At 38.6% G+C, this 22,286-nt stretch overlaps 1 protein-coding gene across 1 annotated transcript; it reads left to right on the forward strand.

Moving 5' to 3' along the window:
* Positions 1–257: 257 nt before the first annotated feature.
* Positions 258–20,852, forward strand: RHAG (Rh associated glycoprotein). Its single transcript, XM_036869996.1, has 10 exons — positions 258–442; positions 9,711–9,894; positions 10,436–10,586; positions 12,305–12,452; positions 12,642–12,808; positions 14,942–15,079; positions 15,625–15,746; positions 19,679–19,752; positions 19,961–20,034; positions 20,752–20,852. The coding sequence occupies exons 1-10, from the start codon at positions 280–282 to the stop codon at positions 20,830–20,832; spliced, it is 1,302 nt and encodes a 433-aa protein (XP_036725891.1). The 5' UTR covers positions 258–279; the 3' UTR covers positions 20,833–20,852.
* The last annotated feature ends 1,434 nt before the right edge of the window (positions 20,853–22,286 follow it).

Genomic DNA, 22,286 nt, shown 5'->3' on the forward strand with positions numbered 1-22,286 from the left:
TCTAGACACTTGTGTGCAATAGATCATTTCCATCAGCTGGCTTCTTTCAATCTATATTGTATTTTCTTCAAACCAGCATTTACAACAGTTTGATTACAGAGCATAACTCACTCCAGTGGATGGGGCGTTTTCACCAGTCTTGCCCAGTTTTTTTCTTGCAATGTCACTGGAGTGCCTTGAGCATGCAGCTTAATTCTACACACAGAGCAGCCCCTCTGTCCTTATCAACCTCCCACAGACCGCGAAGCCCTCAGTGTGCCTCTGTCCTTTGCCACAAACATGAGGTTCACATTCCCTCTCATGGCCATTGGCCTGGAAGTTGCCATGATTGTTTTATTTGGATTATTTGTTCAGTATGAAACGGATCAGAACTTTTCCCAGCAGCCCAACAGCACCAAGTCACCTACCGTGGATGTGGACAGATACCTTGACTTGTATCCTCGTGAGTAAGCAATCTGCTTCTTATTGTACATTTTTGGGTTCTCAGAATGTGGACCCATTTTAGGTTCTCAGAATGTGAGGTCTGTAAATACTGTAACCCCTAGCACTCTACATGGGAGCTCCTTATAGAATTATGTGATAGTTCTGAGCGCTAAGGTTGTTATAAGTTTATGCTGGGGCATCTGGTCTCTGTAGTTAATGTGTTTGGGTAGAATCTGTGTTTATTAAAATATCAGAACAAGAAGTTGAAAATGTAAATAATTGATCAATGTTTTGGGTTGCCTACATGCTGCTAAATGACCTTATTTTTCCCTTCATCACTAGTTCTGCAAGGTATAAAAATATCCGCCTCCCCCCCCAAAAAAAAAGACTCAAAGTTAACTTTGGAGGAGAAAGAGTAGAAACAAAATGGAATATTGAGAAGGAATTCATGTAAGGGCCTTAAGGCATAAGAAGAGGTATTAAGGATGATATAGGATGTAAATGATGTACTTAAGGTTTTATAATATTCTGAAAGGAAGACCGTTTGTTCCTCTGAGATGAGAAGAAACGTGTGAGCACCTGACATATTTTAAAAGCAGGACCCTTCCCTGGGAATGGCGACTGGAGGAAAGAAGGGATTTAGTTTCAAGTTTGGATAGGCAGGCTATGAAACACTTAGTGTAAAAATAATAACTACCATTTACTGACTGCTTACTATGAGCCAGGCATATTCATCACCTTGTTAACCAGGGAGGGAGGTTGTAATATAATCCTGTTATATAGACTGTTTTTTCAGTGAGGCACAAATAATTTTAGTATTTATTATTTATTAAATGTTAAATTTTATTAATTTATTAAATTATTTTTGTAGCGATATTTATTATAGTTCTACAGCATATGTCTAAGCTTTTTAAAAAAATATGACATTTGTTCTCTCATTCCTACACATTTTTGAGGGAGTTTATATAATGGGGAGTATTCTCATGTAGAAAAGGTGACCTAGAGTTGCCAAGCGACTCAGTCAAAATGCACATTCACAAGTTAAGGGCAGAGTTAGGACCATAAGTCAGAGACTCAGAGTCCAAATCTAGTTCTCTTTACATAGATATCCAAAAGAGTTCTTGATTAAAGAATTTTATAATTTGCAAGTTCAAGAACACCAAAACAGAAAAGAATTCTGTTCAACTCTGTATGCTTTTGTACATTTCGTTTCTTCATCCAGTAAACATTTTTACTATGCACCAAGCATGTGCTACAGCAAACTTACTCAAAGATAAAGCAAGTAAGATCTCTTTATTGTAAGACTCCACTGTTCGGTGCACATGTAAACGAAGAGCTGCAGTATGGCATAGAAACAAAATGCCAGAAATATAATCTAAGATTAGTGTTATTCAAATAAAGTTATCTTAAGAGATCAAAAGCTTCATAATTTGCATAATTCAAGCTGAATTCTCTCAGTTCCAGTGTCAACACTCGTAGGTAAAACTTCAATTCAGAATTTGAGATAAAAGCCAAGTTGGAGAGAAGAGTTACTAAACATGGTCATTTTTTTTCAAGCGCCTAGCAATCACATGACCTTTATACTCTGCTTGCAAGGAACATAGAAATTCATTCATTTTATGATGCATTAAGAAAATATCTATTTAGCTCCCAATTCTCGTCAAGCAGTCTTCAAGGTCCTAGGCTCTAGGCAGTGAATAAAGCAAAGCAGACAAAACAAGCAAAGCCCACGCCCTTACTGTTACCGAAAGTGGAGCCTGGCTGCTCGCCGCTCAAAAGCCAATAAAGAAGCAAGTCTGATGGAAAGGAAAGTTTGCTTTATTGTAGATGCTGCGACTGAGGGGGAGGGCGGACTCCTGTCCAAAGGCCGACTCCCCCCCGCCCCCCGACAATCAGGGCGCAAGAGCTTTTATAGACGGAGGGAGGGGTCTACATGCAGAAACAGCACAGTCAGCTCTGACAGTCCTCTCGATATTGGTCATCAGTGGTCTGATCAGTGTCATCTTGACTGTTTTAAGTACAGTTAGTCTTTAGTTCCAGGGTTGGTTTGTTTCCATTTCTTTGAGGCCAATTCTCAGAACTGTGGCAGCTTATGTCATGGCTACAGTCTGGTCATCATGTAGTTCACTTCTTCCACCTGGCGGGGGTTTCAGTGTCTGTAAGGCAGCTCACAGGATGTGGCTCAGGATATTACCTATAGCCCATGAGGAGGAACTAAAGGTCCTTGACTTTGGTTAATGACTAAACTATTATTATTTAGTCTTTTTGGACTGCTATTCTTTGCTTCTGCATTTTCTCACTTCTATTAAACCCATTCTTTGGCTAGAGTTTTTCCACACACAAAAGGCAGGTGGAGGGCATGGACAGGGGGAGGACCATAGGGTCCTGCTCTATTTCATTATGAAGTTTACATTCCAATGGGGAAACCCAGACCATATATATATATATATACACATATATATATATATATATATGAATAGATATATATTCAATACGTATATATATATTCATATTCACATGTATACTGTGCCGGGAGGGGAAAAGCATTTACACATATATACATATATGTATATATGTGTATATATATATATACACATATACATATGCATATCTGTGTGTAATACAAGCAAATATATACATGTATATATTTGCCTGTATGTTATACATACACACAGCACACAGCCATACACTCACACACACACACTCACATGGTAATAAAATGCCACACCAATAAACAAAGCAATATTTAAAAAATAGATGCACCTGGACAAGGGGGATATCCTTTCAGCCTTTCTCAACCAGGGTTATGTGAATGAATTAAGTTTTACTAGCCCAAGGCATCCACTGCATACAATTAATTAACTTCTCTTCTGTGCTTCTACAGTGGTACCAATCCTGTACCATCTCTGAGAGAACTAGAAAATAGTTACTTAAATCATTGTCTTGTTCCATGGTTTAAATGAGAAATCTGATTGAGAAAGGCAGTTAATGTAGAGTCTGGATAGGTCTTTTTGATATGAAGTGACATTAAACAGAACGAAAAGAGGCAAGAGAATAAACTATATGGAAACGGAACAAGGACATTTTATATGGAAGAAACAGCAAGCGCAAAGGCCCTGGGGTATTTAGTATATGCAGTGAGCAAGCAGGGAAAACAAAGTCAGAAGTGTGAGAGTTCGAGTGCCACAGAGCCTTGTAGACCGTGGTAAGCAAACTGTTTTTATTCTGAGTTGAGAAACAATTGGAGGACTTTGAGAGGAGGAGTATGATATGACTTAAGTTTTAAAGACATTCTTCTGGATGTTAAGTAGAAAAGAGTTTGTAGGGGGTCAGGGGAACAACTAGGAAGTCATATACGAGAACCATCCAGTAATCCTGAAGAGATATGAAAGTAGGCTGGGCCAAGGTCATAATGGAGGAAGTTCCGAGAAATGGTCAAATTCTGGCTATAACTTGAAAGTATCACTAAAAGGATTTTCTGTTATATCAGCTGTATCAAACACGAAAACAAGAGAGGGATCAAAACATGATATCTAGGGCAGGATTCTTTTTCACTTCTTTAAGGAAACATCAAATCACAGTTGCCAATAATAATAATGATTAACAATCAACAGCCAACACACACACACACACACACAAACCACAGCATCTTCCTCACTATAAGAGCAGTGAAGCCAGGACATAGGCAGGGGGCAGGATAAGGGAAGAAGAATTTAAGCAATAGAGGCCCCTGGGGGCCCAGAAGAAGGACATTAAGCAGAACACAAAGTGAAATTTTACATGGAAGGCAGTCTTCACTCATTCAAAATGCTCCCCATAACTCAAGTCTATACACAATTAAAAGTTCTCTCTTCTGTAAGGTGGCTCCCAAGATCTAAAATTCTGGTTAGTACTAATCTTCCAGTTCAGCTATGTTATCACTGGTTAAAATATTTTGTAGAACAGCCCTAGAAACCACACAATTATACTAATTATACCTATATATTTTTTCCTACATTTCAAACAATTGATGTACATCAAACTTATGCAACAGCGTAAGTCACTGGAGAGAAGATTATTAAATATTCACTCACTAAGAAGCAAAGTTCAAGTCAAGTCAACAACCATTTGGGGGCACCTACCTAGCGTCATGGACCGTGCCAGGTTCAGGGGTTCAAGCACAGAAGAGGCTCATTTCCTGCCTAAGAAGTTCACAGGGAGTTTCACCAGTTCTCAGTTGCAGTGTGGTGAAAGCTATGAAATTTTCCACAAATAAATAAAGTAGGACCTTAATTTATATTTAAAATAAATTCAATAGGATATAAGTTTATTCATCTCTCTCCTCACTTGCATTCCTCACTACGCAATGCAGAGAAAGGGATGATATCACACAATCCTGGCATCTGCTCCCATCCCAGGGCACAACTACGGAAGTTGTGGGCAACTTCCTGAATATCACATTGCATGTCATGACGGACCCCAGAGAAAACTCATTTGAGGAACTAGATACACTCTATGGTTTATCGGCCTTCATGGCACCCAGCAAAGTGTTGGCCACTTTGTTGAGGCAAATAATTTGAAAAGGAATGACGTTTGGCTGTGACTGTCAACTAATCCTTGCTAACACGTAGCAAGACTAGAGAAAAGTAGAGTTTAAGGAGAAGGCTCCTTGAAGGCTGTTAACATGTTATCAGAGATTCTACAAACACAAGGTCTTTAATGCCTACAGGACATTAAAACCACATCAATGAACTTTATGTCCTCTGTTAAACATTAGAATCCATTAGCCTATCTTGAACTTTGAGTGGATCCCATGTGTGATCTTGTTACATTGTACATTGATCATTTGAAAAGTACTGATTCACAGTTATGCAGATACTCCAAATGTTGACGTATTTCATTATATAATATCAAAAAAGGATACTTGTTAATATCACCAACAATCTCACCAGAAACCCCAAGAAGTTTCAGAAAGCTGACAAGCTTGTAGTGGCAGACATAAATTTTCTGAAATTCCAATTTTTTAATTTACTTCTAATTTTTTAATTTACTTCTTATTTATTTAAGTATAGTTGATTCACAATGTTGTGTTAGTTTCTGGTGGAATTCTAAGTTTTTTTTAAACTCAAAATGTATTACTGGCAACAAATACTGTGAGTTCTTTTCATTGAAATCACAACATCACTTCGTTCATTTTTCAGAAAAAGTTTATACCCATTTGAAAAACCATAGTTTATATCAATCTTTTTTCCAAAAAAAAAAAAAAAATGGAGTTCTGTGGAAAAGTTGCTCACTCAGTTCATAACTCAAACAATAACAAACGTGCTTTTTCTTTTCTGAGACGACCATCATGTTTCAGTAGTGTTTTATGTGTAAAGACATGTATGAGAGGGTCAATAGTTACAATTAATAATTTTTACTGATTCATCAAGGAATTTGTAAGTAAAACTGGTTTTTTTTACTGCAAGTGTGTGGTCATGAAGAAAACCAGACTACTAGTTCAGTTTGGTACCACTGCTTTCATTCATGCTAAAGTACAAGTAGTTTTCTATACCATTGTTTTTCATCATCTGCGGAAATATCAACACAGTGAAAAAGTCAAATAACATCTTGAATTAGAATTATCATAAAAATAATTTTAACCTCATATTCCCTGAAAGTGTTTCCAAGATGCCCAAGATGTCTGCAGATCACACTTGAAGAATCACTGAAGATATAGGTAAACTGGCAACGAATGTACACAGCACTAGAAATTATTTTATGAATTTCAATACCAGCAACAGATTAGTATGATGATTTATTTTTTAAATCTCAATTTAAGAATATGCTCCTATATTTATTCAGATATCATTCGGTTCGTTTATTTATTTATTTATTTATTTATTTTGGCTGTGCCACGCGGCTTGCAGGATCTTAGTTCTCTGACCAGGGATTGAACCCAGGCCAGGGCAGTGAAAGCACCGAGTTCTAACCACTGGACCACCAGGGAGTTCCTCATTCAGTTCATTTACTACAAAAGATTCAGCAAATCTAGATATACGTGACAGGCAAAAGGTTACTAAAAGTGCAGGGTAAATGATTCCTAGGAAATTGTTTTCTGCTATCCTAAGTGATACAATGCTTGAATACAGACTCACAGACATAGAAAACAAACTTATGGTTACCAGAGGGGAAAGGGAACAGGGATGGACAAATTAGGGGTATGGGATTAACAGATATAAACTACTATACATAAAGTAAATAAGCAACAAGGATTTACTATATAGCACAGGGAATTTTACCCAATATCTTGTAATAGCCTATAATGGAACATAATCTGAAAAAAAAATAAAGGCAAATCACTATGCCTTATACCTGAAACTAACACAGTATTGTAAATCTACTATACTTCAATTTTTAAAAATTGCCTGCTACTGAGAATATCTGATTTAGACAAGTCTTGGCAGTCCTTAAAACCCATCAGAAGACTTCACAAAAGTACCAATCACTAAAGAAATCCCTTTTTCCTTCTATGAAGAGGATACTTAATTCCTTTAATGGCAGAGTCTTGCACCATAAAACTAAACTCATGACCCTCTCCTTTGACCCCACCCGCAAAAAAAAATTCCTAGTGCAAGATGAAAGACAATACATAATCCTAACTGTTTACAAACCTTTTTATCCATACCTTTCATACAGAATCATTATTTGTCAAGAGCCTTCTCAACTTTGTAAGCTCTCTTAGGTGAGGTTCTTTACGCCCCCTTGTGGCGAAAAGCAGTAACAAGAATTAGATTTGGGGGAGCGGTGGGAAACAGTGGAGCACTGTTAATACAAGAAATTCCTCCCTCTGTATAATGTCTGGTTTTCCAACAAAGGGAGAGGGGGATAGAATCTGAATAATTATTACTCCCAGTGTGAGACATTACAAAATTAGTTAAAACAATTTTTAAATTAGTTGGTTATTGCACACTTTAAAATCAGCTGATGACAGGAGGAACAAGAGTACTCTCGGAAAAAAGAAAAGAATGTTTAGAAAAATAACTTGGCGTAATGAAAAAAAAAAAAAACACAGTGAAGACAGTAAGACTGGGTTCTTATTTTTATTTTAGTTTTGTGATTATAAACAACTCACCTAACTTCTCTGGATCTTAGAGTCCTGACCTAAAAACAAAATAAAATAAATGAAACAACTTATAGAGCTAGGAGAGACTTTGGGCTTCATCTAATCCAAACTGTTCTTTAAAGAGGAGAAAACTGAGTTGTAGAAAGGTCTAGGAAAATCATAAACAGTACGTCACGCATACTCTCTGAGCTCCACTCCAACTTAGTCTACAATCTAAATCAGATGTTTATGTAAAAAATTTAAATGGTGGTAAAACAATCTGTAAAAATAGATGAATGTATGTGGTCACCTATATTTCCAAAATCAAACAGGTTGATGTTAGTTGACAGTTGCCCATCGGCAGGTCAGGTAAAATCCCAATTCTGAAGTTGTCTGGGAAGATATGAGATGAGGGCGGGCATCCAGAATGCCAGAATGGGTATAAGTCAGATTATTGCCAATAGGCATTATCTCACTAGGAAAACAAAAAGACTGCAGCATTCTCCTCTCTGAGACCTCCCTCAAAGCTGCTAAGGAGAGGGAATCTTCAGAAATCTATTTTTTCCTTTTTCACCCTCCTCAGACTGACTGTCTTGGGAGGTTGCACCAACAAACAATAAAATGACCAAAAGGCTCACTGCATGGATGGGGTCGAAAGAATGATGACCCTGTGTGTGCCTGAATCAGCGAGTTTGTTCTGGTTTTCTCATTCTCTTTATTACATTTGCAGCACTCATATACCAGTGAGACTAGCTTCTAGACCACCAAAGGAGCCTCATAATTCAGTCTATGATGCCAACTTCTGTCTGTCCTGGTGTTTGTCCTAGAGTAAGATGGTAGGGTAAGTCCCCACGGCTCCAACCAGCCCTTTTCAAATACTGGGAATCTTTGGAAAGACAGCACCTTCATCCACTTCCGGGTTTGTGATCACTGCCACAGATTAGTTGATCGGATTTAATCGGAAAAGTTTGAAAAAAAATGTAGTATGCAAGCTGTGTTGGGGAGAAGAGTCAGGACAGTTCTACAGAGACGAGGGGAGCCCAAAGGGAAGGTGCTACAGACTCTAAGAGCTACATTAGCCTGAAAGAAGGTTATTGGGGAGTGTCTTATGATCAACACCTGCAGCAGAAGTGTTTGGGCAGAGACAGAAGCCTCAGCTGACCCCACCAGAAACTCTGAGACTGGGATTGCCTAGCTTCAGGTGGCCCTCTCCCGAGGCAAGGGGACGCTCATGTGAACCAGTCATTGGGCTCAGGCTTCCCGAGGGAAGGCCTGTGACCTGTATAAGACAAGAGTGTTTCCCAGAGGGAAGGGAGAGCTGTCACCTGGCAGCACTCCCTACAGCCCCAGGAAACGTGAAATATAGCTTTTGCAGTATTGCAGATGAGAACACGGAAGCTCCCAGAGAATAAGTGACTTGCCCAAGGTCTCACGGTCACGTGATGCAATTGGGGGATATCAGCCTACATCTTCAGAACCAAGTCAAGTATCTGTTCCTCAAGAGGATACAGCCTTCCTTCCATTGGCTTAGAAAGTGTTAACAAAGACGTTATTCCATATGACTTGAATAATGACCTAGTAAGATTTCCAGCGCTGGTCCTACTATACACATTTGATAGATAAAGACAGCAGTTCATTCATTTAGTCAGTGTTGCCTCTTTTCCTCTACGCACGCTTTTATGACAGATTCAGGGAAGCAAAGGATGGGTATGCCCTAATCCCTTCAATCAGGAAACTCACAATCTAGTGCAGGCAATGGGCACCTCACAAAATAACTATTACAGTGTGATACGTGCTAAATAAATGGTAATGCAATGTGACAAATGCTAAAGCTGAGGTTTGGGAAAGACAAGAGGAAATATTAATTTTCCCTGGAAATATTGGGAAAGTCTGCAAGAGCGGGTGATACTTGCACTGTGTTTTGCAAAGTTTTCCTCAGGTGGAAAGTAATGGAAAACTCTTCAGGGAGAGGATGAAAGACACACTGGTATGATAGTGCATAGTCTTCCAAGAAAAGGCTCAAACACTGAATAATTTGCCCAAGGTCTCCTGGCTGGTAAGTAACCAAGCAGGCACTTGAACCCAGCCCTTGGCAGCCCAGTTAACGTTCCCTTTGTAGTGTTTTCTGAAAAGGATGTAGCACTTAGTAAATGGAATAGGCTATGATGTAACACTTTCTCAGTGGTCCCCTTATGCAGATTTTTTTCCCTCTGCTCTTTTGCAGTCTTCCAAGATGTGCACGTTATGGTATTTGCTGGGTTTGGCTTCCTCATGACCTTCTTGAGAAAATATGGCTTCAGTAGTGTGGGCATCAACCTACTCATTGCTGCTCTGGGCCTCCAGTGGGGCACTATTGCACAGGGGATCCTGCAGAGCCATGGAGAGAAATTCCACATTGAAATCAAAAAGTGAGCACCCCTTATTTTCCAACCATTGTGTTTTCAGAGCAATTGTTTCTCTGCTTAGTCTCTTGACAGTCAGCCTCTGAACTAGCTTGCAAATTGTTTCCTTTCCATGATAGAAGATCGTTGGGATCCAAGGATCTAAATCAATGCCTTGCTCAACTGAGCTGGACCATACATTCATGTCTATATCCACTATGATTTGACTTTAAGGGTATGAGAAATCTCCTTCCACAAAATTATTATTCCTTCCTTATTAAGCTAATAATAATTATTATTCCTTTACCTTATTAAGGTAAAACCCTAAATGAGGTAAAGAACAGGTAGGTTAAAGGAAATGTGAGAGCAACTAAAGATTGTATGGTAATTGGAGGTGGGGGTGGGCAAGGACGTGGGAGAGGATAAAAGTAGGCCTGGGAGAAGCACCTGATGGGGACAGGTGGGGAGAGGGGCCTTGAACTCTGGACATGGTGGTGCTATAGTTCATTACAACCCACGTATGTGGGGTGTGCATCATTCTTCAGTGTCTTCTTTCTTCTTCCCTCAGCATGATAAATGCAGACTTCAGTACAGCCACAGTTCTGATTTCTTTTGGAGCTGTCCTGGGAAAAACAAGCCCAATCCAAATGCTGACCATGACAATTTTAGAAATTGCTGTCTTTGCTGTCAATGAATATCTGGTTGTCGAGATATTTGGGGTAAGTGTTCTAGTGATACTTACCTAGCTTTGAACATCACAACACATGTATTGGATGCCCACTATATTCAGGGACAAACCTTGGTGACAGTGACACCACAGCAAATAGTAATCATAGTAATCATTTGAGTGCCTACTGTAAACCAGGAGTTTGATAAACATTATTTAATTGCACTATCACCACAACAGTGTAAAGTAGGTATTATGATGTTACTATTTATACACGATAAAACTGATGATCACAGATGCTAAATGACTTACTTGCCTGAATCTGGATTCAAATCCAGAATTTTCTAGCTCTACAACTCTTTTTATTAAAATACATTTTCTATCAATGATCAATTCCTATTTATATTTCAACTACTCATTGAATAGCTCTTTCAAAGCCTTTTATTAAAGCTTAGATGAAATTTCTTCTCCTCCATGAAAATCTCATTGATTCCCCCAAGGAAAATAAACAGAATATTTCTGGGTACTCTCCAGTATTTTATTTATGCCTCTATTGAACATGTAATTCAATAGCAAATACTTTTGGTAACTTTCTAGGTGTCATGTGTTGGTGATTCAGTGACAAACAAATAGTTAAGGTCTCTGTTTTCATAGGGTTTACAATCTAGTGGGGGAGATAGACATCCAACAAATGATCATACATTCAACCATCTACCTATAGAATCACGCACACACACAAAAAAATATTATTATAAATTGCAACACATGCTTTGAAAAAATAAATGGAGCGGCTCTGAAGGAGTATACCTAAAAGACTTAATTTAGACTGTGGAATCAAGGAAGACTTGTCTGAGGAAGTGACAGCTAAGCTGGACTTGAAAGGTACATAGGAGTTTATCAAGCCTGAAAATTTAAATAAATTTGTATCATTTTCCTACTTTAATAAGTACAGAGCAATGCCTTGGGTTTGGCACACTGAACTTTCCATCTAGAGACAAGAAATGTAGAAAACTGGATCAAATCCATTGTGTCCTAAAGAGGGACCTAACATGCACTTCTTCAAATGAATCTTGGACCTCAGCTGGTTTTCTTTTTCTTCGTTTTTTTTTTTTTTTTTGTGGTGGCACTGAGCAGCATGTGGGATCTTAGTTCCCAGACCAGGGATCGAATCCGTGCCCCCTGCAGTGGAAGCGCAGAGTCTTAACCACTGGACTGCCAGGGAAGTCCCTCAGCTGGTTTTCATATCATCATTGCAGGGTGAAGCTTCTTGAAACTTCAAGTCTTTGAGTTACAATGAAGTGAGCTTTTACTGCAATGTCAAGTGAATGCAAAAATCATGTTTGTTTTGTATCAAGTGCAATGCATAATATTTCACTGAGAATCTCCCTAACCTGGAAAAGTAACCTAAAATGTATTGAGTGCCCACTAAGGACCTAACAGTTGAAAAACATGGTCCCATCTAAATCTTACCACAAACTCTATTAGCTGGGTAACATTTCCCCATTTTACAGAACTGGAGATTCAAAGAAGCAGAGTAATTTGTCTAAAGTCACATCAGAGAAGTACCTGACCTAGGATTGAAAGTCAGTTCTGTGTGGCTCCAATGCTTGCACTTTTTTGTTTTTCACGACCCTGTTTTATTCCCTTTCTCTGACACATTTTTTCTCTCTCTTGATCTTTTTTTCTTTAACCCATGAAGCAGTTCTTTCATTGACCTCCCTCCTGTAGTGAGTCTCACCGCTATTTACATGAATGTTTTGCCACCCTCAGGCCTCTGACATTGGAGCATCAATGACCATCCATGCCTTTGGGGCCTACTTTGGTTTGGCTGTAGCAGGCGTCTTGTATCGATCAAGCCTGAAAGAAGGGCATCGCAATGAAGAGTCTGTGTACCACTCAGACTTGTTTGCAATGATTGGTGAGTTGGGATGAACTTGCCTGATTCTTGTCTATTTGGTCAGACGCAAGGGAATACCCCTATTTTCCCCTAACTCTTAGATAACAAAGCCTAAAAGTAAAAACATCTTGTCAGTGCCCAAGGCAAACGGCTTCCCCTGGACTGTCTTCCATATTCAGAACTAATATCCCTTTTTGTGATTTACTACAGGGACTCTTTTTTTATGGATATTTTGGCCCAGCTTTAATTCGGCCGTCGCTAATGCTGGAAAGAACCAGTACATGGCCATCGTAAACACATACTTCTCTCTTGCCGCCTGCGTGGTTACAGCCTATGCATGCTCCAGCCTTCTTGAGAGCCGAGGCAAGCTCCATATGGTAAGTGCCACGTTAACCCCCATGGAACTTTCGCTAAGCGACCCTGATGGCTGCTCTGATGACTAGTTCATTTCTGCATCACTGCTGAGCTGCCCGAACAAATCATGACACTGCAGACCTTGGAGAATAATCTGAAAATAACATTCCTTTATTCTTCAAATGTGTACTCTGGCAAATTAAAAGTGTTATCAAGGAATTTACAGTCCAGTAGGGAATATAATCATGCAAAAATCAAAGATCTGAAGCATATTTCTTTAATGATAGAGCTAACTGTCCCCAAGGTCTTAGAAAATCTTTCTTAGAAACAGGAATTTCTACAAGAGTAGAAAAACAGAGTGGGAGAATGCAAGTTGATTTTATTTTTCTAACAGCAGATATTTCTCTCAGAGAAATAACAACTAAATGTAATGTGGGATCCTGAATAGGATTCTGGAAAAGAAAAGGAATATTAGTGGGAATACTGGTGAAATTCAAAAAGGTATTTAATAATATTACACCAATGCTAATTTCCTAGTTCTACAGTGATGTAAGACGTTAACATTGGGGGAAACTGGGTGTGGTATATATGGAAACCCTCTGTAATATTTTTGTAACTGCTACACGTCTAAAATTATTTCAAAATCAAACTTTTTTTATATCTCCCCCAAAATAGTCTTTTGAGTTTCTTGCCTAAGAGCTTAAAGAAATATCAGTGAAGGAATAATCCTCAGATCAGCCACTCTTCTTTTCTAAGCTGAGGGAGAAAAAAGATATTGTACCAAGATATTATTTTCTTTTTTTAAATTTTTATTTATTTATTTATTTATTTTGGCTGCGTTGGGTGTTCGTTGCTGTGTGCGAGCTTTCTCTAGTTGCCTCGAGCGGGGGCTACTCTTCATTGCGGTGCGTGGACTTCTCATTGCAGTGGCTTCTCTTGTTGCAGAGCACAGGCTCTAGACGTTTCACTAGTCGTAACACACAGGCTCAGTAGTCATGGCTCGCAGGCTCTAGAGCACAGGCTCAGTAGTTGTGGCGCACGGGCTTAGCTGCTCCACGGCATGTGGGATCTTCCCAGACCAGGGCTTGAACCCGTGTCCCCTGCATTGGCAGGTGGATTCTTAACCACTGCACCACCAGGGAAGTCCCACTAAAATATTTCTAAGCGTAGCTAAGGACATGTATTTCAGTTCTCTACAAATTGTTTCATGAGAAAAAATTGAAAACAATAAAAAGAAGCAATCGTACATGTACAGCTCAGTGGTTTCCTTTCAAAAGTATTGATAACCTGTCTTCCTCTGGCAGAACAGCCAGAATATGATTTTTCTGAGGAATTCTGGTAAACGGAAACTGGTTACTCTTTCCTCCATCCTCAAATGTTCTCAGAAGAGTGACACTTGCAAAAGCTGTTGTCTTTGATGTGTAATGTGTACATTTCAATGTCTCTAAATCCCCTCTTTGATTATTGGAATATCATGGACTCTGCAAAAGCACACAGTGGCCACAGGCCTCTTTCAGTTCACGGTAACCACAAATGCATTCCAAAGCTGCATAAAGAGGCAGAACACTGCCAGAATAACTGCTGTATATTCCCACCCTCCTACTACAACTTCTTTTGAAGTTTCCTCACATCCCTCTCCACACTGGTCTTACTAACTTGATCTCTCATGCACGACCAAAGAACCCTACAACAAGGATACCAAGTGTCAACTGCTGGGAGGAAAGGCCTTCTGAAATTACAAAGAACCTTCTTCTTAAAAAGGAATCCTGGGACTTCCCTGGGGCACAGTGGTTAAGACGCCACGATCCCAGTGCAGGGGGCCTGGGTTTGATCCCTGGTCAGGGAACTAGATCCCACATGCATGCCGCAACTAAGAGTTTGCATGTCACAGTTAAGGAGCCCTTGAGTCGCAACTAAGGAGCCTGCCTGCTGCAACTAAGACTGAGTGCAACCAAATAAATAAATAAATAAAAATTTTAAAAATAAATAAAAAGTTCATTCCCCAATAATATTAAAAAAAAATAAAGAACGAATCCATAACCCTTCCAACTGAAGAATGTGTGGTGTGTGGAATCCACTGAATCCACGACTGCTACAGTCCTTCTGAACTCCTCCTCCTTCCTCTCACCTCACTCACATTTCTGTGCCCTACACAGGTTCACATTCAGAATGCAACCCTTGCTGGAGGAGTGGCTATAGGCACTAGTGCAGACATGGCAAATACCCCATACTATGCTATGATCATTGGGAGCATTGCAGGAATGGTCTCCGTGTTTGGGTTCAAGTTTCTGACTGTAAGTATTAACAGATACTCTGAGTCAAACTTTGGATCTGCTGCATCATCTTCTCACATCCCACCAGCAGAAAAAAGCTATGAAAAGTCCTTTCCTAAGCACCTCTCCTTCGGTCATTCAACATGTCAGTGTTCCAGTGGTTTCTACTCTTTCTTGCTTTCTTTTGTTTATATCAGTTACTTATAACAGTATGAACTGAACATACTTGTATTACTTTCCTCAGGGCAGTTCCATTAAAGGTTTTGTTGTTGTTGATGTTTGTTTTGTATAATTAAGGACTCTGAGCCCTATTCGGGGGATTTAGGATACCATCAGTGGGTAAGAATGAGTAGGAGTTAAAGTCACTCACCTTCAAATCTATCTACCTAAGACTGAAATGAGCAGTTTTGCCATCAGTGTATTCAGATTCTTTGATGTAAGCAGGTTTCAGATGAAGATGGGGAACTGGCCTGCAGATAAAAATTTTCCTGCATGGTCACTGACTTCAGTCACACAGCTCTCTATAGCTAACAAAATAATAAAGCTTCCTCTTTTTACAATTTTAGCCATTTTTCACTACTAAACTGAGGATCCACGATACATGTGGGGTCCATAACCTACACGGCTTACCTGGTGTGATAGGAGGCCTTGCCAGCATTGTGTTCATAGCCTTGGAGACAGCTGACAGGTGAGTGAAAGAATGGGTTTTCCTGTTCCCCAAGGTCAAGTGCTGTTTTCTCTTACTCTTAGAGAAACCCAGTGATGAGAGAGCTTTTTCTTTAGCAGTCCAGACCACAGTTCGTAAGTACTGTTCTTACTGAAGCCAAAGAGACACAACCAAGATAAAAGAATTGTATTGGAAGATGTTTCTTAACCAGCATTATTAATGGGGTTTTTTTGTTTAATTAACGTGTTAAATTAAATTTCTCTACCATAGGCAACTGTCTCATTGCAGATAGGACAATTTGATCATCACATTCAGATTACAGTAGGCTTACTCTTTTACTTAGTCCTACCAAAATCAAGCATATGGGGCATATGTGATGAACTGGCAACCTCTGCACCCAATCCACACAAAGAAGAATGAGTTAGCATAATGTGGAGAGCATTTGGATCTGGGGAATCAGAAAGACTGGCATATGGTTCCAACTTTGCTACCTAGTTAAGTAGCTTTTGACAAGTCACTCAGCATGTCTGGTTCTAAGTCTTCTCATCTGTAAAATGAGAGACTTGTACTATTTATTCTCTGAAATCCCTTCTAGGCTATAACAGACCTAGATTCTTCCCCAAGTGGCCAGAGAAAGAACAGCCATCAGTCAAATTTAGGAGAATGGAAGTGATGCCATAAGCCATCAGTCGTAATTTTATGCAACAAGATTGGAACAATTTGATATGAATGCCATCCATGCAAAACAGCTAGGAAAACTGTAGAGTTCAGATCACTCAGGAAGTAAGAAAGGAGGAAACAAAATGCTCAATTTTTGATTGAAAACATGAGGAAAAGGTGAATGTGTTTGATGATGCCTCAACAAACCACTGGCTGGAGTTATATAATATGAAAAGAAAGTGTTTCTCTTCCATTTTAGCAGATTAAAGTATTACCATTTTAAGACCAGTAATGATAAATATTTGAAAAACTTGCTTCATCGTATTTTCTACTGAATAGAAAATTTGCTTCCTCTTCATGTGTATAGGTGACCCATTTCTTCTGTATTTTTTTGTTTTTTTTTTGTTTTTTACTACTTTTGTAAATTTGGAGGACAACCCTAGAGATATCACATCTTCTTTTAGTCCTTTCCAGGACCCAACAGAGTGTTGAGACCAAACACTAATGTATTTTAATGCAAATCAAGCGTGACAAAAGTTTGAGTTAAAGAGTTCAACTCCTAAGTATTATAGTGTGTAAACGTTCTGCACACACACTTAAGAGGTGTCTCAGGATTAGAAATAGAGGAATTCTTGAGCATCATGCCTGGATCAGTTCCCTAGATGCAATAAAACTAGTCTGTCTGGCTCTCAAAGGCTGGGTCTTGCTGGGTGGCCAGATTCGGGGTAGGTTTCATGGTTAAGAGTCTAGTCCTTGGGTATACAGGCTTAGCAACTTCTTAATTTACTCAGGAGGCGTTGAGGGGGGCAAGCCTTGGAAGGCCCATTCACATGTGTGGGTAAAATTCACACATATTTCACACAGCAGATAAAATACCTTTGTACAAGAGCCAAATCTATTTACTCACATGTGTCTATTCAGAATATTAAAATGCAAATCGAGTTTCTTGGTACGCATAGAACAAGGAGAAGTTAATATACTTAAGGGACATTTTTTCAAGTTATGGCAGCTTTACTCTAATAGTGCTGTTAATTTTGTCTAACTCAGTGTTTTCCAAGCCTATTTTATCATGGAATAACCTTCATCAAAAACATCTTTTAATACCTTGTAAAAGATCTTGGCAAATTCTAGTAAAATTAACAGGCAGCTTACAAAAGAAGAAAATCAGATGAGTAAATACATATTAAATATTCAACCTTGCTAGTAATCAAAGAAATGCAAATTAAAACAAGTTATCCATTTTTCAGTTATCAAATTGATAAAGATTTAATAAATTATAATATTGAATGGTGGCTAAAGTGGAAAAATGGGGATATAAATTGTACAAGGTCCTATTTGGAAACGCCCTTAAGAAGAATATAAACCTTTACTGATAATCCTATTTCTAGATAGGTTTTATTTTAGGGAAATTATTGGACAAGTCCATAAGCATGTTCCTAAGAGGATATATTCTCACAGCATATTTAAAAATATGAAACATCAGAAGCAACCTAAATATCCAACCTATAGAACTATAATTACAGTATATTTGTACAGTGTAATACTCTAGCAATTAAAATTATGATCCAGATCTCCATTTACTGACATGAAAAAACATTAAGATTTAATGGGAAAATCAGTATCATGACATGATTGCATTTTTATAAAAATACTTGCTTATATTTTACATGTTTATACTGATAAGATTGGAGGGAAATTAAACTTTTTCCCTTCTTTTCTTAATTAGTGATTTTGAAATTTTTACAATGATCACATATTACTCGTACAATTTTTTCTTTAGTAGAAAAAAAATAATAAACCCTTCAAATAAAGAGAAAAAAAGGAATCTGAGTTAAGTACATTCTTTTCCCTGAAGGATGAGGAAGAAACAACACATTCTCCTAGTTCAATGGTTTGCTTTCCTGCAATAACTCAACTATTTGTTAATTGCCTGTTAAGAGTGAGGCACTGTGCTAAGGAGATTCCCACACTCCTAATTCATTTGACACCCTTATGCATTTCTATAGCTTTTTATCACATTCTTCTATTCCCCAAATTATAAGGAATTTTTCACTCATTTCATTGTAAGGTAACTACTTCTAAGATATAGATACACTTTAATATTTTCAGTGAGTTGTCCCTACAATACATGTTAAAATTAGCTTTCCTGATTTTTAATTTCATCACAATTGTTTTTTGGGGGGATGAAGTAAGGAGAGATGGCTGCTCACATTTGTTTTGTATATTGCTCCATCCTCAGTGCCTAGAAGGGAAGCTGGCACAGAGCAAGTACCCAATAAGTAGTTGTTGAATGAATCAGATTGCCAGTCAGAACCTTGTACCACATTTTTAGAAAATACTAAACCCTCTAAGGAAGATCTTTTTTTTTTTTAAATATCTTTATTGGAGTATAATTGCTTTACACTGTTGTGTTAGTTTCTGCTTTATAACAAAGTGAATCAGCTATATGTATACATATATCCCCATATTCCCTCCCTCTTGTGTCTCCCTCCCAACCCTCCCTATCCCACCCCTCTAGGTGGTCACAAAGCACCGAGCTGATCTCCCTGCGCTATGGGGCTGCTTCCCACTAGCTATCTATTTTACATTTGGTAGTGTATATATGTCCATGCCACTCTCTCACTTCGTCTCAGCTTACCCTTCCCCCTCCCTGTGTCCTCAAGTCCATTCTCTACAGCCACTATGGAGAACAATATGGAGGTTCCTTAAAAAACTAAAAATAGAACTATCATATGACCCAGCAATCCCACTACTGGGCATATACCCTGAGAAAACCATAATTCAAAAAGAGTCATGTACCACAATGCTCATTGCAGCACTATTTACAATAGCCAGGACACAGAAGCAAACTAAGTGTCCATCGACAGATGGATGGATAAAGAAGATGTGGCACATATATACAATGGAATATTACTCAGCCATAAAAAGAAACGAAATTGAGTTACTTGTAGTGAGGTGGATGGACCTAGAGTCTGTCATACAGAGTGAAATAAGTCAGAAAGAGAAAAACAAATACCGTGTGCTAACACATACATATGGAATCTGAGGAAGATCTTCTCATCACTCCTGAAGAAAAAGGTAGTTCCTGTTTAAGTGCTTATAAGAATTTGTGAACGTTGATCAAGAGTTTCAAAGAAAATAAACGTATGAGATAAAAGAAAAATTGTAACAAATGTTTGTTTGCTGGTATGTAATGATGCACTCTGGCCTGAAAGGGGCAGGCATGCATGCCCTCAGGAGATGAGCTTTGTTTGCTGGCTTGGAAAAACAATGGAATTTTTTTGGCCTCCTAGGTCTGCCATGGCCATGCAGGCAGCTGCGCTAGGTTCTTCCATCGGAACAGCACTTGTTGGAGGGCTAGTCACAGGTGAGCATAAAAAGTAAACATATGTTTATATCTCATGCTCTCAGCATAATAGATGATAATAAACATTGGAATTTAAAATTTTTCTAAACTTCTGACAGTAATCATGTAAGCTCAAGGGGATGACTTTACAACAGTATTTTAATTACTTTGCAAATTGATTTTCCTCTTCAGCATCATAACATGACTTATTTTCTCCCCACTTTCACAGGTCTGATTCTAAAGATACCTATCTGGGGACAACCAGCTGACCAGGACTGCTACGATGATTCTGTTTATTGGGAGGTACTATATAGCGTTCTAAGGACGTACATGATGACTACACTAGGGAAAGTTTTGCTCACCTCATGTCTAGATGTCTGTGTGGCGACCCTATGATGAAACTGGTTGAACTCCCTATTTATAGAGAGAAATTGAGAAAATGTGCCCAGAAAGATAAAATCAGAAGCTATGATATTTTCCAAAGCAGAAACTAGATGGAGAAAAGACAGACTTTAGTTGGCAAGTGCCCTTTCACTCCTCCGAGAGCAATAAAAAAGCTCCTCATAAAACTATAAGAATCCTGGGCAGTGGTGTGAGATTTTACCCCACATATAAAAGTAGATGAAACAGGTGGAGCACGCAAGGTTGAAGAATTTCAGTGAGTACACAAGAGGTTCTAGGACTAACAAAACATCAGCTTCTTTCCATCCTCCGGTTTCTACCTCTTTATTTCATTGACATTTTCTCCCAAATTATTTCCTGCAAAGCTTAAGACTGATAGATATTTGGATGTGTTCCATGGGATTTTCAAAGAGAACAGGTTTGGGAAAGCGAATGTAGTCAGGGTGGGCGGGATAAATATTTTTGTTTTATTATTTTTTCCCAACTCAAACAATTTTTATTTCCAGTTTTTTCTAAGCTTGAATAATAAATACAGAAAATCTTTGTTTCAATACTAACCTCTGACAAGCCCAGTGAAAGAAACTAACAAAAGTGCCCTAATCTCTTCTTTTTTTTAAGGTCCCTAGGAGGACAGAACTGGACATGTTCAGTCGTTTCCATGAACACGGCAACCACAACCAGTTAGAACCTGAAGCCTAAAAACCATTCCTGTGCCTCCGTCTCTTTTCCCATTGCCTAGACTTGAAATAAAATGGCAGCATCCAGTGAGAATATGGACCAGAATGGATAGATCCTGAGCCCCAAATGTCCAGTGTGAAAATGTTTTAACATAATCTGGTGCTGTCTCTTGGCATCAATGATCGTTTAGTTGAAGAAATGTGACATACAACAGATGGTCAAATGGATTCTATTCAGGACTCCCAGATTACTCTTGCCAGTGGGTAGGTACAGGGTGAACGTTCCATGTATCTTCTTGTATCTTTTTTTTTCCACATAGAGGAAAATTTACAAAGAGACCAACATTTTCTAATCATGTCTTAATATACATACTATGTCTTCAATCCCAAAGATTATAAAACCTAAGCCAATGAAACAATAATTTATGTAAGAAATCTATATAAGAAATAAGAAAGAAATGTATGTATGTAAAGCAGTAATATGATTGTTTTTTGACTAAGCTCTCTTGATTTTAAAAATGGTCTAGTTAGTAATGTTATGTCTTTGTTTTGTCGGCTAAAAAAAAATGCACAACCTAAAAGTTGAGAATCGTGTTCTATTTGGTAGACTTTCTGAGGACATAAGCCCGGGAGACAGCCTCTCAGAGAGTTCTGAGGGACTGCTTGGAAGAGGTGAGGGAGGAACCAGGATATACAGCAGTTTTGCAACAAAGACCAAGTAGTCAGAACATCAAAAGATTTCTGTTAATGAAAGAAAACCAGACATCTCAAGTTAATGAATTTAGCACTTTTCTATGTATGGGAAGATGCAAGAGTCTGGGCTCACTGAAATCATTCCTTTGATGTGCACCTCAGCTCTCTGGGGCCAGTAGCCTGTTCTTCCCCATCCTGAGTCCCCTCGGGTGCACCGCTGGGGGTGGCTGCAGTGCCTGAGGGCTTGCTGGTAGGCATCCTGCTGTTTGCATCCTGAGCTTCTTCAGGGCTCACCCTCAAGAGAACAGGTAGTGGCTAATGGCTGCAACATCCTTTGTTTACTGATATGGCAGGCGACATGTTTCATTCACAGTTTGAATATTCTTATGCTTAACTTCTTTTGCATGTTTACTAATTTGCAACAAGAGCGCAAATGCTAGCTGACCAATGTCTGTTTTGTATAAAATTTCAGTGGATTAAATCTTATTATAAAATAAAGCATTTGTCTTTTTTCTTTGGTGGTTAGAATTCATTTTAGTAACAAGCACACGCACACACATTACACACACGTACACACACATTCCTCATACTTAGTCCACACTCAATTCAAATAAATTTTTACTATGTATTCACTGCAAAAAAAATCAAGTTAATGTCTCACGTTATAGGGTACGTTTTGAAGAACTCAGTTTTAGAAAAAGGTAACTGACATAGTCATACAAAACGATTTCTAGGGAAATAACATAAAATTTTTTTCTCTCTGTTAATGCTGAAGATTTTTCT

Source organism: Balaenoptera musculus, chromosome 11 (assembly GCF_009873245.2).
Source record: "Balaenoptera musculus isolate JJ_BM4_2016_0621 chromosome 11, mBalMus1.pri.v3, whole genome shotgun sequence".
NCBI lineage: Eukaryota > Metazoa > Chordata > Mammalia > Artiodactyla > Balaenopteridae > Balaenoptera > Balaenoptera musculus.

What these genes read in the sequence shown, in the direction of transcription:
- RHAG (XM_036869996.1), top strand. Translation starts at nt 280, where the DNA reads ATGAGGTTCACATTCCCTCTCATGGCCATTGGCCTGGAAGTTGCCATG. An exon ending in AGACTTGTTTGCAATGATTG is followed by an intron (nt 12,453 to 12,641) that starts GTGAGTTGGGAT and finishes GATTTACTACAG; the next exon opens with GGACTCTTTTTTTATGGATA. An exon ending in TGTTGGAGGGCTAGTCACAG is followed by an intron (nt 19,753 to 19,960) that starts GTGAGCATAAAA and finishes CCACTTTCACAG; the next exon opens with GTCTGATTCTAAAGATACCT.